This window comes from Giraffa tippelskirchi, chromosome 6 (assembly GCF_054371585.1).
Source record: "Giraffa tippelskirchi isolate mGirTip1 chromosome 6, T2T-mGirTip1v1.2.pri, whole genome shotgun sequence".
NCBI classification, from domain to species: Eukaryota; Metazoa; Chordata; class Mammalia; order Artiodactyla; family Giraffidae; genus Giraffa; species Giraffa tippelskirchi.
Window position 1 is genome coordinate 88,935,777 of NC_137280.1, and position 15,538 is coordinate 88,951,314.

Consider the following 15,538-nt stretch of genomic DNA (forward strand, 5'->3'; position numbering starts at 1 on the left):
GGGTGGTGGACGCTAGGCATTGCAGCATCCAGAGCAGCTATTGAGTGGCTAAGAGAACCGCGCATCCTTCTCCCCCTCTCGCGCTCTCCCTCGTTTTTTTTTTCCCTCTTGTTGGGAATTTTCAGGATTTCATTGCTGCAATTTAACCCCAAGATGAGGCACGGTTGAGTGAAACGCTGCGCGCACACGCACATTCACACTCCTCCTTGGGCAGAAGAGGCAGCCGCTGGTGATTCAGGAAGGAAAAAAAAATCAGCGGGACCCTGCGGCTTCAAGACTCCTTAAGACCTCTTTGGAGTGTTTCCCTCCCCCTTCCCCTTCTTTCCTTTCCCCTTAATACTCTTAATTTAATTTTTTGGCTACAGATCTTTCAGCATTTTTAAGGTCTAGGAACTCAAGCAAAACAGAAAGGGTTGTTTCTTTTTTTTTTTCTTTTTTAATTTGGGGGCTGCCTTTCCCCTCCCCCCCAGGAAAGACTTGCTTTTTTATCTTTATTTTTTCAATAAAAATTTTTTTAATGGGCCGAGCGCACTGCTTTTGCAAGATGCCAGCCTGACCCGGACCCCGGAGGGGATTTGAAGCTTCCACGGCGTCCCGGGGGGCGTCCTTTGCAAATCCTTCGAGTCTTAAAGGGGGTGTGCGTTTTTTTTTTTAACTGCCTTCCCCCCCCCCTTTTTTTTTCCGGAGTGGGTGGATTGGGGATTGCCTGGATTCCTTCCTCGGTTATTTTTTGCCTCGCTTCTCTCTCCCCTCCCCCCTTCCCCGGCCCCCGCGCCCCGCCCCCGCACCCTCCTCCAGCCCCTCCTTCTCCGGGGTCAGCCTGGAAGATGTCCCGAGCTGCTGCTATCCCCGGCTGGGGCCGGGCAGCCGCCTTGTGAGCCCCCGACCCGAGGCGCCGAGCCGCCGCCGCCCGATGGGCTGGGCCGTGGAGCGTCTCCGCAGTCGCAGCTCCGGCCGCCGTCTTCACAGCATCGGCGGCGGCGGCGGCGCCTTCCGCATCGTTCGCCGCAGCGTAACCCGGAGCCCTTTGCTCTTTGCAGAATGGCCCGCTTCGGAGACGAGATGCCGGCCCGCTACGGGGGAGGAGGCTCCGGGGCAGCCGCCGGGGTGGTCGTGGGCGCCGGAGGCGGGCGAGGAGCCGGGGGCAGCCGGCAGGGCGGGCAGCCCGGGGCGCAAAGGATGTACAAGCAGTCAATGGCGCAGAGAGCGCGGACCATGGCCCTCTACAACCCCATCCCCGTCCGACAGAACTGCCTCACGGTCAACCGGTCTCTATTCCTCTTCAGCGAGGACAACGTGGTGAGAAAATACGCCAAAAAGATCACCGAATGGCCATATCCTTTGCCCCGAACCCCCGGCAGCTGCGCCTCCCCCTCCTCCCTCCGCTTCCCCTCTTCCAGGCTGGGAGAGAGACCCGGGGGTTGATGGGAGGTGGTGGTGGTTGGGGGGCGGGGGTCTTCCAGGGGATGGGAGAGGGGGCGCCAGGGAGGAGTGCGGAGCGTCTCTCCACCCCGATCTGGGTTGAGCTACTGTGGAGGCTTGGGGTTGGGGGGTACCAGGGGGAGTGGATTCCTCCTAAGGACCGATTTCAGAAGGAAGGCTGGGCCCTGGGGGCGCACAAGGGCCTTTAGAGCCAGTTCCGGGTGGGTCAGAGTTCTCTGGAATGAGCGTGGACCCGGCCATGGCCTGGGTGCTCTGGCCAGGGCAGAGGAAGGACCGGGGGTCGGGGGGAAGGCCTTGGCTGGGTTTCCCTAGCCGCCCCTCACCAGAGTCCACAGTTAATCTCTAGAGCCGGGCCCAGTCTCAGCTCTCAGGCCTCTCCAACCCTGCTGGCCCCGAGGTTGGGGGCCGCCCTCTCAAGGGGGGGACCTAGGGGCTCCCAGGGCCAAGAGCCAGTATGAGAGCATATGGCCTTCATACCGAGGGGCCAGCACTGGCCATAATGAGTATTCCCTAGTGGGCCGCTGGCTGGGAAGGGTTGAGGGGCATTTCTTCTCCCCCATGTCTGCAGGTTCCATTGCCTTCTACCACTGATTAGGGATCTCATCATCTTTGGGGGTGTAGGATACATCCCAGTTTGCCTCATCTGGGTCCCTGACCTGAAAGACCCAGGATGAGCTACTTCCATAAGAAAGACAGGACAAGAGAAAATGAGGTGCCGGGTCCTTCCTGGGGTGCCGTGTCAGGCCTTGGGTTGGAATCGGCTTCTTCCACCCTAGAGACCCAGGAGGGGACACCAGGAGAGTCAGCCTCCATGTGGACTTCTCGGGCAGGTAAATGCCTTTTTTTTTTTTTTAATTAAAGCTCCAGAGGAAGAAGGTGGAGTCCAGATTTCCCTCTGTGGAGATGCTATTAAAATGCAGATCCCCCCGTGTTTCTTTAAATTCGTGCCTGCTTGAAATAAACCTTGAGGAGGGCTTAACATCTGTTGAGATGTAGGCAGGCAAGGATGGGTAATTAGTCGGGCTTTCTAGCAGTTATCTAAGCATGACCCAGATTCCAAGTAGGGGGAATGCACCCTGCTCCCCAGGCTGGCCGGACACCGTGCCGTACCCAAGTGTGCCGCTCCTCGGCTGGGTTCCAACTGGCTGCCCTCAGTGTAAAAATGAACAGGACTGGTTGGGCCCCTGGGCTTCACTGATGAGCCCCCCATCTTCTTTGTGTATGGTTTTGACTGGTATATACCCTACAAGGCTGAGCCCTGGGTGGTCCTGGGGTTGCTTATTGGAGGAACATGTTGGCTGGTGGATTCACTTTGAGCAGGGCTCAGGATTGAGCCGGATTTGGGCTTCTGGGCGCCGAAACTGCAACAGAGGGCTCTGAGATTTTGGAGTGTGTGTGAACAGTCTACTTGGAGGATGGTGAAAATTCAGAGGTTCAGCGGCTGTCTTTTGGGAGGGGTGTACCACTAATTACGATGTCATTTTGTTGGGTGCCCCAGGCAGGAGCCAGGTCTTTGCCTCCCAAGTTTCAACCTTGTGATGATCTGTTGAAATGGTCCGGGGTCTTGTAATCACTCTGCCTGTCTCCCCTCAATCCCTGGAGGAGTAGGGGGGCACAGAGAATGGCAAGATGTCAGTGTGTGCAGGATCAGATAAGTCGGGGGTGTCCAGGAAGGATTCACTGGGCTGACAGGTTTCCGGGTTGAAAATGGCTTTAGATTGCCTTCCGGAGCCTGGATTTAGAGTCTTCTAAGAGGAAAGGAAGAAGGTGGGAGTCCAAATGTGTCCTTAACTCACCCCAGTCCAGCCTGAATCCTGCAGATCAGAGGACTGTTGGGGGGTGAGGGGATGGCAACAGTCCTTTGGAAGGAGGAATCTTAAAAGAGAGATGCAGGTGACCTGGGAGCGCTAGGTCCTTGAGAGATTTTCTCTGGCTTTCATGCTCTCAGGAGCTTCGTGATGAGTTTGTGCATTTTGCTGTTTGCAGCCAGTTTCTGTTCACTCTCTGGGCCTGAGGCAGCAAACACATTATACAGTCCCGCTCTCAAAGGGGAGAGCTCTCCACTCCCCCAGTCTGTCCCCAAGCAGAGTCATCTAGGACTGAGCTTTGCGGGGGGGGATGGGGGGGAGGAGAGAGGATGAGAGGGGAGGGGACAGAGAGATGGGGGCTGGGTAAGGAAATCTGGGCCAGTGCAAAGAGACTGGATGTGTGGAAACACCAAGGAGTCAGGGTACCGGGGCAGAACATTGACTTGAGTATCCAAATATTTCTGCCATTAAAAAACGTGTTTAAGTACTTATTTAGAACTTTAAAAATAAAAACTTCCATATATATATTTCCCTGTATTTATATAGAGAGAGGAAAGTACCCAAGTCAAGTCCAGATTAGTAAGTGAACATCCATGCCATTAGCATCTGGGCCAAGGAAAAGAATGTGACCAGCTCCCCAGAAGTCCCCTCCTGCCCCCTTCCAGTTAATCCTCCTACGAGGGTTACGGCTACCCTGACTTCTGACCCCATGGGTTCATTCGGACTCCTTTTAAGCCTCCTGGAAATGGAGTCAGAGGCTGTGTTCCTCTGTGTCTGGCTTTTTTTCCGCTCAACAATCTGTCTGTGAGATGGATCCAAGTCGCTTCAGGTCACTGTTGGTTTTCCTTCTCAACGCTGTGTGATACTTTATTGTTGACTATCTGCAATGTAGTTCTCCGTTCTATGGTTGAGGGCCATTTGAGTAATTTCCAGACTGTGGTGCTGGGAACATTCTTGTGTGTGTCTTTGGTTGAACTTTGTGGGGAAGGTGTTTCTCTTGAGTTTGTACCTAAGAGCGGATGATGTGTACTTGGAAATAGCATTTACTGAGGGTCGCAGGTGAGTGGGCAAAGCAGATTTCTCACTGTCCTGTGAAGGAGGAGTCATTACACATTCCATGAACTTGGCTGTGTGCTCCTAGGGCCTGAGCGTTACCTCCACATGCAAATTCCAGCATGGTACCGTGGCGGAGGGTGCAACCTTGCATTCTCCATGCTCTTGGGCACTTTGCCACTGTGATCCACCCCCCCTCCCCACTTCTGCACCCCACTGTCCTCGGCAGCTCCAGCTGGAAGCCAGCAGTGAGATTTAAAGAGATTCTCAGGAATTTCATTTTTCTCTTCCTAAGTCAGAAAACCCACATGGAAATCTTTGATGTTCGGGTTTCCATTGGTGTTCTTCACTCTCGAAGGAGTCCAGGCAGCAGAGCTGTCTGGACCACACACCTGGGTTCCGTGTTCTCGTGGATGGGAAGGCTGATTTAAATGTGGCTGTGACGGGCTCTGATGATGACTTCTAAAGAGCTCAAATCTGTCAGCTCAATAAGGCGCATCTGTCAACCTTCCTCAAGCCCCCATTTAATGCCACTCACTCCTGATGCTCTCCCCGGTGCCAGTGTGAATGTCATCTTCCTCCAGTCCTGCTGATGCCAGCAGATCGTCCCCTGAGCACTTTGTAGGAATGTGGGTCATGGCAAGATCCACAGACCCTGGTTCTGTCTTATCCTGCTCCTTCTCCCAAAGTGCGTGCAGGATTCCAGGTTTTCACCCCTCGTTTTCGGGAATCTCAGTGAGAAACCCAGAGTCCCCTCACATCAGATGCCCACTTTTTCTTTTTAAACAGAAACTCTCTGAAGAGGAATGTTCTGCATAGGAAGCAGACAGTGACGCCCTGGGAGATGTTGGAGCATATTATCAGAGCCTTGGAGCACCCGGAAAAGTAGATAGTGCCAGAAGGGCAAGGGAGAATGGCTATTTGAGTCTTCTCCTAGATCAGTGTGGCAGATATTTCAGAAGAGCAAAACTCTGTGAAGTAGAAATTAGTGTGACTTTTGCCTTGGGATTTTATTTTTCCCTCCGCAACCCCAAATCCTGAAAAAAATCCTGACAGCTCATTGAGGAGTTAAAAACCTACCTGGAGCTGACCCCAATGTCTACTCTTAATTTATGGTCTTCATCGATTCTACTTGGTGTACATTTTGGGCTTCCCAGGTGGTGCTAGTGGTAAAGAACCCACCTGCCAGTGCAGGAGGCGTAGAGATGCAGGTTCACTCCTTGGATTGGGAAGATCCCTTGGAGGAGGATACGGCAACCCACTCCAGTATTCTTGCCTAGAGAATCTCATGGGCAGAGGAGCCTGGCAGGCTTCAGTCCATAGGGTTGAAAAGAGCTGGACATGACTGAAGCGACATAGCATGGTGTGCATTTTGGTATATTTTACGGAAGAAATGGTAGATATGCTTGATTCTGGGATGCTGCTCCAGCCACCCCACTGCAAGTGTTATGCATTGTAGTACTTTCTAGACTTAACTGAGTGTGAGGATTGCCTTGTTAAAATGGTGAGTCTTGTCCAGCAGGTTTGGGGTGGGGTCTGAAGTCAGATGGGGCTTTCCAGGTGGCTCAGTGGTAAAGAACTCACCTGCTAATACAGGAGACATAAGAGACATGGGTTCCATCCCTGGGTTGGGAAGATCCCCTGGAGGAGGGCATGGCAACCCACTTCAGTGTTCTTTCCTGGAGAACCCCATGGACAGAGGAGCCTGGTGGGCTACAGTCTGTGGGGTCACACAGTCCATGGGGACACAACTGTAGCGACTTAGCACGCACACTGGAGTCAGACAGGCTACCATTGCACCATGAAGTCACTGGGGTGAGGTCTTTTCTAACAAGCCTCCAGGGATTGACCATGCTGTTGGTCCACAAGTTATACTTGGAGTATCCAGGTCACATCATAGATGCATCCTCTTTTTTTTTTTTTTTTTTCTCAAAAACCGGGTTTATTGAAGTTTTCAATATAAATTACTTCCGGTGAAATTCACCCTTTTAAGCTTACAGTTCTGAGTTTTGACAGATGCATGCAGTCATGTAGCCAACACCAGAATCAAAATAGGGAATAATTTCATCAACCTAGAATATCCCCTGGTCCCCTTTGAGTCACCACCCCACTACGCAAGCCCTGATCTTTTCTCCATCCTTATTGCTATTGTCTAGTCACAAAGTTGTGTCCGACTCTTTTCGACCCCGTGGACTGTAGACCACCAGGTTCCTCTGTCCATGGGATTTCCTAAGCAAGTATACTGGAGTGGGTTGCCATTTCCTCCTCCAGAGGATCTTCTCAATCCAGGGATCAAACCCGCATCTTCTGCACTGGCAGGCGGATTCTTTACCACTGGGCCATCTGAGAAGACCCTTTCTATCCTTACAGTTTTGCCTTTTCTAGGAGGTCATATATAGAATCAGACAGGATGCAGCCTTTGAATTCTGGATTCTTTCATGTAGCCTTTGAGATCCATTCATGTTGTTGTGTGTATCATTTATTCATTCTTTTGAGTGCTGAGTCGTATTCCATGGGATGGCTGGAGCAGAGCACATTCTTCCATTTCTCAGGACATTTGGAGTGTTTCCAGTTGGGGCAATTGTGAATAGAGGTGCTACAAACATTGGTAGATGAGTTTTAGTGGGAACATTTGGGAATATACATTTTATTTCTCAGATAAATACCCAGGAGTAGGTTTGCTGGGTTATGTGGTAAGAATGTGTTTAACTTTGTAAGAGAATGCCAACCTGTTTTCCATAGGGGTTGTGCCATTTTACATTCCCATCCTGTGATCCCTTTAAAAGCACCGTGTTCTAAGCTCCAAAGTGCATCTGGCCTCAGGGGTTTAGCAAAGGATTGTGGATGTGGGGAGAGTAGCAGAAGTGGTAGCATTAAGTGCCAGTTGGAGAAATTAGAAGGGATGAGGATGTCATTTGAAGCTATGTGCCCGCTCTGGTTTGAAGTCTAGCAATGGAGTGGGGTCTCCAGTGTGGCAGGAGGGGGTTGTGATGGAGAGGGGTGGTTTGGTTCAGTGCCTCAGCAATAAAAAGTCGACCTCTGAGGCTGTAAGACCTATGCCCACCACTCTCTTCCCCACTGCCACCCCACCACGTTTGGCACAAAGTAGGTACTGCATAAATGTTTGTCCGATGAGCGACACAAATACCTTTCTTTACCCATTTTCCAAATTATGGGGATCTGATTCACCTATGTACCCATGTTTTAGGTTTTCAGTGGGTTTTAGGTTGATTGGAGGCATGTGTGTACATGAGGTTATTAGACCAAAGAAGATCTCTGAAATGTTAGTGCTTGAGAAATCGGGGAGCAGTGGCCCCTTGAGAGTGGAGTCTTCCTCTGGGGCTCTTGAGGGGACATCTGTTGGGTTGTTGTTCAGTAGCTAAGTCATGTCTGACTCTGTGACCCCATAGACTGCAGCACGCCAGACTTCCCTGTCCTGCACTATCTCCTGAAGTTTGCTCGAATTCATGTCCACTGAGTCAGTGATGCCATCCAGCCACCTCATCCTCTACCACCCCCTTCTCCTCCTGCCCTCAGTCTTTCCCAGCATCAGGGTCTTTTCCAGTGAGTTGGCTCTTTACATCAGGTGGCCAAAGCATTGGTGCTTCAGCATCAGTCCCTTTCCAATGAATATTCAGGCTTGATTTCTGTTGGGTACCTGGAGCTTATGGACACCCCGCCCCATTGCTTGCCCAGTAGCAAGCACACACATGCACTCCTTCAACAATGGAAGGCGCCACTAGGAAGGTGGAATCAGTCCAGAGATATGAGGTCCATCATTCATCCTGAGACCCCAGTTAATACATTTCTGGGAATGCTAACTCAGTGCCTCATAAAGGATGCAGGTGGTACCGTGAAATATAACAGAGAGGCGAGGGAGAGCACTGTGAACTTTAGGTCAGCCAGGCCTGGGTTCAGATGACTCACGAGCCAGGCTGCCTTGAGCATCAGAGCCTCTGTTTCCTCATGCAGTTGATGAGGATGTTGCTTCTGAGTTCATGTTCCTGGGCAGACTCTCGAGGAGGTCACAGGGGATCAGGCATGAGAAATGCTCAGCCCAGTGTCCTATTACAGAGAAAGCTCCAAAATGCATGAACCATAATATTGGAGAATACTTTCTTCTCCTTACGTTCTATTTTGGAAACGTTGTCTAGAAACCAGGCTCTCTGGGTAGGAGTGGGAGAGAAGGGCCCCTCTGTTGACTAGCCGGTTTGGATTTATTAATCTGAGTGTGTACTCTTTTCTTTTAAATTGAAATACAGTTGATTCACAATGTTGTTAGTTTCAGATATACAGCAAAGTGATTCAGTTATGCATATATATATATATATATATATTTTCAGAGTCTTTTCCCTAATAGATTATTATAAAATATTGAATATAGTTCCCTGGGCTGTTATTTACCTATTTTTTATATAGTAGTCTGTTTATCTCAATCCCAAAGCCTTAATTTATCCCTCCCCTCCTCCTTTCCCCTTTGGTAACCCATTTGCATTCTCCTTTCTCTCTGGAAGCTTTAAGTTGGGGGCGGGAGGGAGAAATACATGGCCACTTGACCTATTTTTCTATTCTCTTTGGTCCGAGGTAAAATTGTCTTCCTCTCCCTTGGTTCCTCCCTTTGTGGGTGACAAGGTGAGGGAGTTTGAATGTGTATAATTAGCTTCCCTGCCCCGCCCCATCTCCTTCTTCTGAGCCACAGGGTCCAATGCAGAATAGAGGCTGCAGGCCTAGGACAGTTGCTGTGGCCGTCCCAGGTGACTCCTGAGAGTTGAACAGTAGAACCCTGCTCAGCTTTGGGGTTAGATTACATCCCCCCTTTTCCCCCTGGTTTCTGCTTTTCTTCTTTCCACTTCCTGGGAGCATAGAGGAAGACAAGGAACATTCCAGGAGAGGAATCCAGGTGGGTGGGCTCAGCCTGGCATTAGTCCTTGTCTGAGTAGGGTGACCAGATGTCCCAGTTTGCCTGGCCCTGTCCTGGTTTTAGCATCTTGAAAAGCCCAGCAGTATGGGGCTAACAAGGACTTTGGTGGCCCTACTGTTGGGTTTGTTTTTTTTTTAATTGGAAGATAATTGCATTGCAATGTTGTGCTGGTTTCTGCTGTACAACAATGTGAATCAGCTATGGGTATACATATATCCCCTCCTTCTTGAGCCTCCCACCCACCCTCGCATCCCAGCCCTCTGGGTCATCGCAGAGCACCAAGCTGAGCTCCCTGTGCTATTCAGCGGCTTCCAGCTAGCTAGCTATCTACTAATGAATTCTTAACACCCCAGGGATGTAGGGAGCCAGAGATGGTGCCAGTGCCCAGGAAAGACGAAGATAAGTAACTTTTTTTCCTCTGAAAAGCTGAGACTTTATCTTGGAATGAATTGTGCTTTTGGAAGCTACTTATTTAAGGCAGCTAATGCGAGAGAGATCCCAGTTCTGAAGCGCGAAATTCCAGAGTTAAATACGGATCAAGTTTTGTCATCTCTCTTGGGTCAGAGGCGGCTTTATCTTCTTTTCAGCTTGGAAACATTCTTGGGTCTTCCTGTAAGGTGTTCTTTACTCAGGTTGGACCTGGAACTCGGGTATTCCCCCCAAAACACTATTTAAGAGGCCCACCCTGCCCCCCCCCCACATGGAGCAATGAAGGAAAATGCAATTTCATCACCCACCTGCCAGTAAATAATATTCATGCTGTTAAATTCTGTTCTCATTTTAGGTCTGTGCGTAAAGTATTATATAGTTTTAAACCAATTTTAAAGTATTTTTATACAAGCAGCGTTTGCAGGAGGGCAAAGTCTGATCTTAAGAATAAAACTGACAGATTCGTCTTAAACGAGACTTGGGTACAGACCTAGAACTTGTTCTGTGAGGGGGTTACCCAGTTTCTGACCTTCCAGAACCTGCTATATCCTTTTTTAAAACTTTTTTAAAAATTAAACTTTTTATTTGATCCTGGAGTATAGCCGATTAACACTGTTGTGATAGTTTCAGGTGAACAGCAAAGGGACTCAGCCATCTGTATACATGTATCCATTCTCCCCTAAACTCTTCTCCCATCCAGGCTGCCACATAACCTTGAAGAGAGTGCCCTGTTGATTATCCATTTAATTTTATTAAAAAACAATTTTGGGGGGCAAGGGGTTTTTCTTTATTTTAAGAGGCACTCTTGGTTTGTTTGTTTTAAAAAGACTTCTTATTTTGTATTGAGATATTTCCCTGTCTTATAAAATAGGCCCTTGTTGGTTATCCATTTTAAATATAGCAGTGTGTACATGTCCATCCCCAAATCCCTAACTGTACCTTCTCCCCATCCTTCCCCTGCCCCCTGCCAGCAACCATAAGTTTGGAGAACCTGTTGTCTTTTTTTGTTCCATTAACCTTTATTATTTCCTTTATTGGTAATAATGGGCATGGGAACCTCTGCTGATCCTCACTTGCTGCTATGAAATGTTCATGGTGTCCACGGAGGGATGTGCTTGTTTGAGCAATAGCACCAGGGGTGAAGGCTGAAAGGAGAAGAGGTTGGGAGGGGAGGTGATACTGGTGGAGGTGAAGCAAAGGGTTTGGGAATAGTGGCCCCGGTTGTGCGTCTTAGCTCCAACTCCCAGTAGCTGTGCCTCAGTCTCTTCATCTGTAAAATGGGCATAATAGTCCTACAACCAGGAAATTGTGAGAGGATTAAAAGATACATGAAAGCATGTGGTGGATATGATTGTTCTGTAAGAAGTACCAGAATGGGGGAGAGTATCAGAATGGATACTGTAGATCCGTGATTGCAAGGGCTAGGTCTCTTGTGGTCACCACTCTGGCCCTGTGCTTGGCACCTACAGTAGCTGAATACATGACTCTGGGATGTTTTCTTGCACCTTATTTGAACAGTGACTTGCTTTAATCCTGTTCTGGGTTCACAACACACTCTGAATATTATCTCTCCTTTTGTTTATTTTTCCTTATTTATTTTAATGCTATATGGAAACACACTGATGGATCCGCTACCTGAGTCAAGAACTAGAACAGTGGCTCCCAAAATGTGATCCCCAGCCCTGCAGCATCAGCATCACCTGCTGTAGGGCCAAGATGCTTACCCTTCGGCCCACACCAGTATGCCCTGGAGGGCTGTTGAAACACAGGTGGTTGGGCTTTGCCCCCAGAATTTCCAGTTCAAGAGGTTTAGGGTGGAACCCAAGAATTTTCATTTCTAGCAAGTTCCCAGGAGCTGCTGATCCTGCTGGTTTGGGGATCTCCCTGAACTAAAACATGCTCAATAATTTACTTCTACCTATAGCCTCTGACCCTGCCTTGGCTTCCTGCCCCTCCTCCACTCACTCCTCCAAAGGCAACATTCTCTCTTGGATTGGGTGTGTCTTTTTTAAAAAATATTTTTATTTATTAAGGCTGTGGTGGGTCTTCGTTACTGCATGGGCTTTCTCTAGTTTCAGGGAGCAGGGGCTACTCTCTAGTTGTGGTGTGCAGGCTTCTCATTGTGGTGGCTTCTCTTGTATTGGAGCACGGGCCCTAGGGCATGCGGGCTTCAGTAGTTGTGGTTCCCAGGCTCTGGAGCACAAGCTCAATAGTTATGACGCATGGGCTTAGTTGCTGTGCACAGCGTGTGGAATCTTCCCAGGCCAAGGATTGAACCCATATCTCCTGCACTGGCAAGTGGATTGTTTACCACTGAGCCACCAGGGAAGCCCCTGGATTGGGTGTGTCTTATTCCCTTTCTTTCTTTTTAAAGACATTTTATCACATATTTATATATGCCTTAACTCTAATGTTTTACTTTCGTGGTTTCTGAGCCTTTTTAGCCTTCTGGAACTTGCCCTTGCTTTTTTTTTTTTTTTTTTTTTTAAAATAAGTACCTTTCTCTTTTATTTATTTCTTAAAATATTGATACTCACTTCAAATTAGTTCCCTGGAAGCTTACAATGTGGGTTGGTGATGTTTTTGTCTTAATGACATCGACATTTATTTTTGTGAGGGCTTAAGTCCTTCTTTTTTTTTTTTTTTTTTTCCTTTAACATTTCTTTTTTTTTTTTTTTTTTGATTTTATTTATTTATTTATTTTTTTTTATAAATTTATTTATTTTACTTGGGGGCTAATTACTTTACAATATTGTAATAGTTTTTGCCATACATTGACAAGAATCAGCCATGGGTTTACATGTGTTCCCCTTCCCGAACCCCCCACCCACCTCCCTCCCCCAGAGTGAAGTAAGCCAGAAAGAAAAACAACAATACAGTATACTAATGCATATATATGGAATCTGAAAGATGGTAACGATAACCCTATATGCGGGGCAGAATGAGAGACACAGATGCCCTTGCTTTTTTCACTCAATTGTATGTTTCTAAGATTCATCTCTCTTATTTGAGTGTAGCTGGAGGTCATTTATTTTTCTCCGTATAATATTGTATTCTGTGATGATACAACAATTTATCCACTTTCCTGGGTGATGGACATTTGGGATATTTCCAGGTTTCTTGTTTTTTTGCTATTATGAACAGTGCTGCAGTACTGAATAAATAATTTTGGAATGAATGAATTCAAGGTGTTAATTTTAGTCTGTGTACTTGGGAATGTCGCTTCAGCTAGAATCTGCTGAGATTCATCAGCATTTATGGAACACCAGCCATCTGACAGGCACTGGCTAAGCCATTTCACAGTCTACCCATCCTTCTCTCTAAGGACTGGGTCAGCCAGACAGCCTCTGTTCTTCCTTGTCTTCTGAAAGTCAACCTGTGTTTTAGGCATTGGCGACTGCTGTTAGTAGAGGAGCATCAGGGCTGATTTGAGAGCATGGACTCTGGAGCCAGGGGAATGGGGTTCCAATACTAAACTCTTGCTAGTCACTAGCTGTGTGACCTTGCTTAAGTCATTTAAGCGTTCTCTGCCTCAGTTTCCCAGTTTGTCTAAAGGGGGTTCTAATAGTACCTATCTTGGAAGATCAAATTAGTTAATACGTGTTACGCTTAGAAAATAGTGCCTGGAACTTAGCACTATATGTGTTTATATATGGATGGATGGAACAATGGATCAATGAGAGGGAAGAAGGAAGCATGGGCTTCTTTGAGTGGCCTTTCTGACCCAATGCTTGGAATAGTGTGTGACACATAGTAGGTGCTGTGTGAAAGTGTTAGTCTCTCAGTTGTGTCTGACTCTTTGCGACCTCATGGACTGTAGCCTGGCAGGCTCCTCTGTCCATGGAATTCTCTAGGCAAGCATACTGGAGTGGGTTGCCATTCTCTTCTCCGAGGGATTTTCCCAACCCAGGGATCAAACCTAGGTTTCCTGCATTTCAGGCAGATTTGTTACCATTTGTGCCACCAGGAAAGTCCTATGTGCTACATAGTATTAGTTATTATTCTGCCTTTGCGTGCCAAGGCTCTCAAGCCCCTTGATCTCTGTTATTCTTTGGCATATATCTTGCGACCCCATCTTCCTGGATTATCAACTGAACCACCATTGCTCCAATGTAGAATTCAAGGGGAAAACAATCAGGGGGTCAAGTTATCAATATTTGTAGATACTAGAATTCCATGATTCCAAGGCTTAGGCAAATTTTTTCTCATCTCATCAATCCTTGTCTATATCCCTGATCAGCTTCCTCTCCCATTCCCTATACCCTACTGCCAGGCTCTCTCCAATGCCAGACTCTTTCCAGTCTGCTCACAACTTCCCCTTCTTCTAACCATACCCTGCTTTCGAAGTGTACCATCTTTGAAGATATCAAAGACTTCAAACCAGTGAGAATAGGCCAGCTTCTGTGCAGGTCTTATAAGGACTTGGAGCATTTGGGTCTTGCACAAATTAGAATAGTCAGAAATTTTTGTAAGAGTTGTTAGAATGTAGAATTTTAACAGTTTGGCCTGTTCCTAATCACAACAGAGTCTAAAGTTTAGGGTCATTGATGAATATTTGTGATTTAGAGGGGAGAAGTATCTTATGCAGTTAGTGTTGAATGAGTGGATAGTTGGATAGATTTGTGGATGGTTGGACAGATGGACAAATAGGTGAATGCGTTAGATGGACTGAAGGAAGGCAGGATGGATCAAGGAGACAAAGAAAAGATGAATGATGCTGGATGGATGGGTGATTGGATGGGTTATAAGTGGGTGGATAAGTAGATTGATGGGTGATAAGTAGATGGGTGGTGAACAGATGGATGAATGGATGGATGAATGGATGAGTGATGAAAGAAAGAAAGGATGAGTGGGTAAATATGAGTGGATAATAGATGGCAGATGACTGACTGGACTGGATTGAAGAGTAAAAAGATGAATGGGTGGGTGAATAGATGGATGGAAATGGATGGATGGATGGGTGGATGGGTGGATGGGTGGTATTAGATCTAAGAGTGTGTGGAAGGGTGGGTGTCCATGTCTGGGTCTCTGATATTTGATGTTCTTACTGGCTTGGAAATGACTGAATCCTTCCTCTTACCACCTTCAATGCTAAGTGACTCTTGCTTGCTTTGTGAAAAGCAGTAAGATGGTATGCTTGTGTCTTACCTCTAATTAGAAAGCTCCTTGAGGGCGAGGAACAGTGATTTACCTTCCTCACATCCCCCAACAGTTCCCACATTGTATAATGCATGAGTGTTTGTTAATCGAGTAGTGATGAAGAAAATTAACAGTGTTCTTGACAAAGATTATTAAAATTCTGGAAACAGCACTTCCATTTTTTTTTAATTTCAGTACTGGAACTAAAAGTGGAATTCCTTGGATTTTGCTCCCTTGGCTAATAGTGGTGGGCTAATGGAATATCTCTCTTCCAAGTAGGTTGGGTAAATGTCCCAGATGCTTACTCACTGGTCAGAGACTGCAGATTATAGATGTACTAGGTTCTACAAGGCCCCTCATGATCTAAAAAGTCCCTGTTTTGTCTTTGATCTCATTTCTTCCCTTCTCTACCCCTTCCACTCTGTCTCAGCCCCACTGACCCTTTTTGCTCAAATCCAGCTTTTGCATCTGTAGGCATCTGTGCTGGCGCTTCCCTCTGCTTGCGTCATTGTTTCTCCAGGTCTCCCAGTGGCTGACTCCTCTTCATTTAAGTCTCAGCCTAAAAGTAACCTCCTCCAGGAGGCCTATCCTCTGCATTTGTTGAATACCTAAAGTACAAAGAATATGAAATATATGTATACTCTCCTATCCAGAGAGAATCTCTGGTGACATTTTAATGTATTTCATCCCATCTATGTTTATGGATATAAGCTTTTATGAACACATTTCCATGCCACTAGATATT

The 15,538-nt window shown here is 47.3% G+C and overlaps 1 protein-coding gene across 3 annotated transcripts in view; it reads left to right on the forward strand.

Annotated features, from left to right (window-relative positions):
* The first annotated feature begins 1,041 nt into the window (after positions 1–1,041).
* Positions 1,042–15,538, forward strand: part of CACNA1A (calcium voltage-gated channel subunit alpha1 A) — a 250,656-nt gene continuing 236,159 nt past the window's right edge. For all 3 annotated transcript variants that reach the window (XM_081495595.1, XM_081495594.1, XM_081495593.1), the window contains exon 1: positions 1,042–1,334. In XM_081495595.1, coding sequence (XP_081351721.1) covers positions 1,042–1,334 — 293 coding nt within the window. The remainder of the gene's footprint in view (positions 1,335–15,538) is intronic.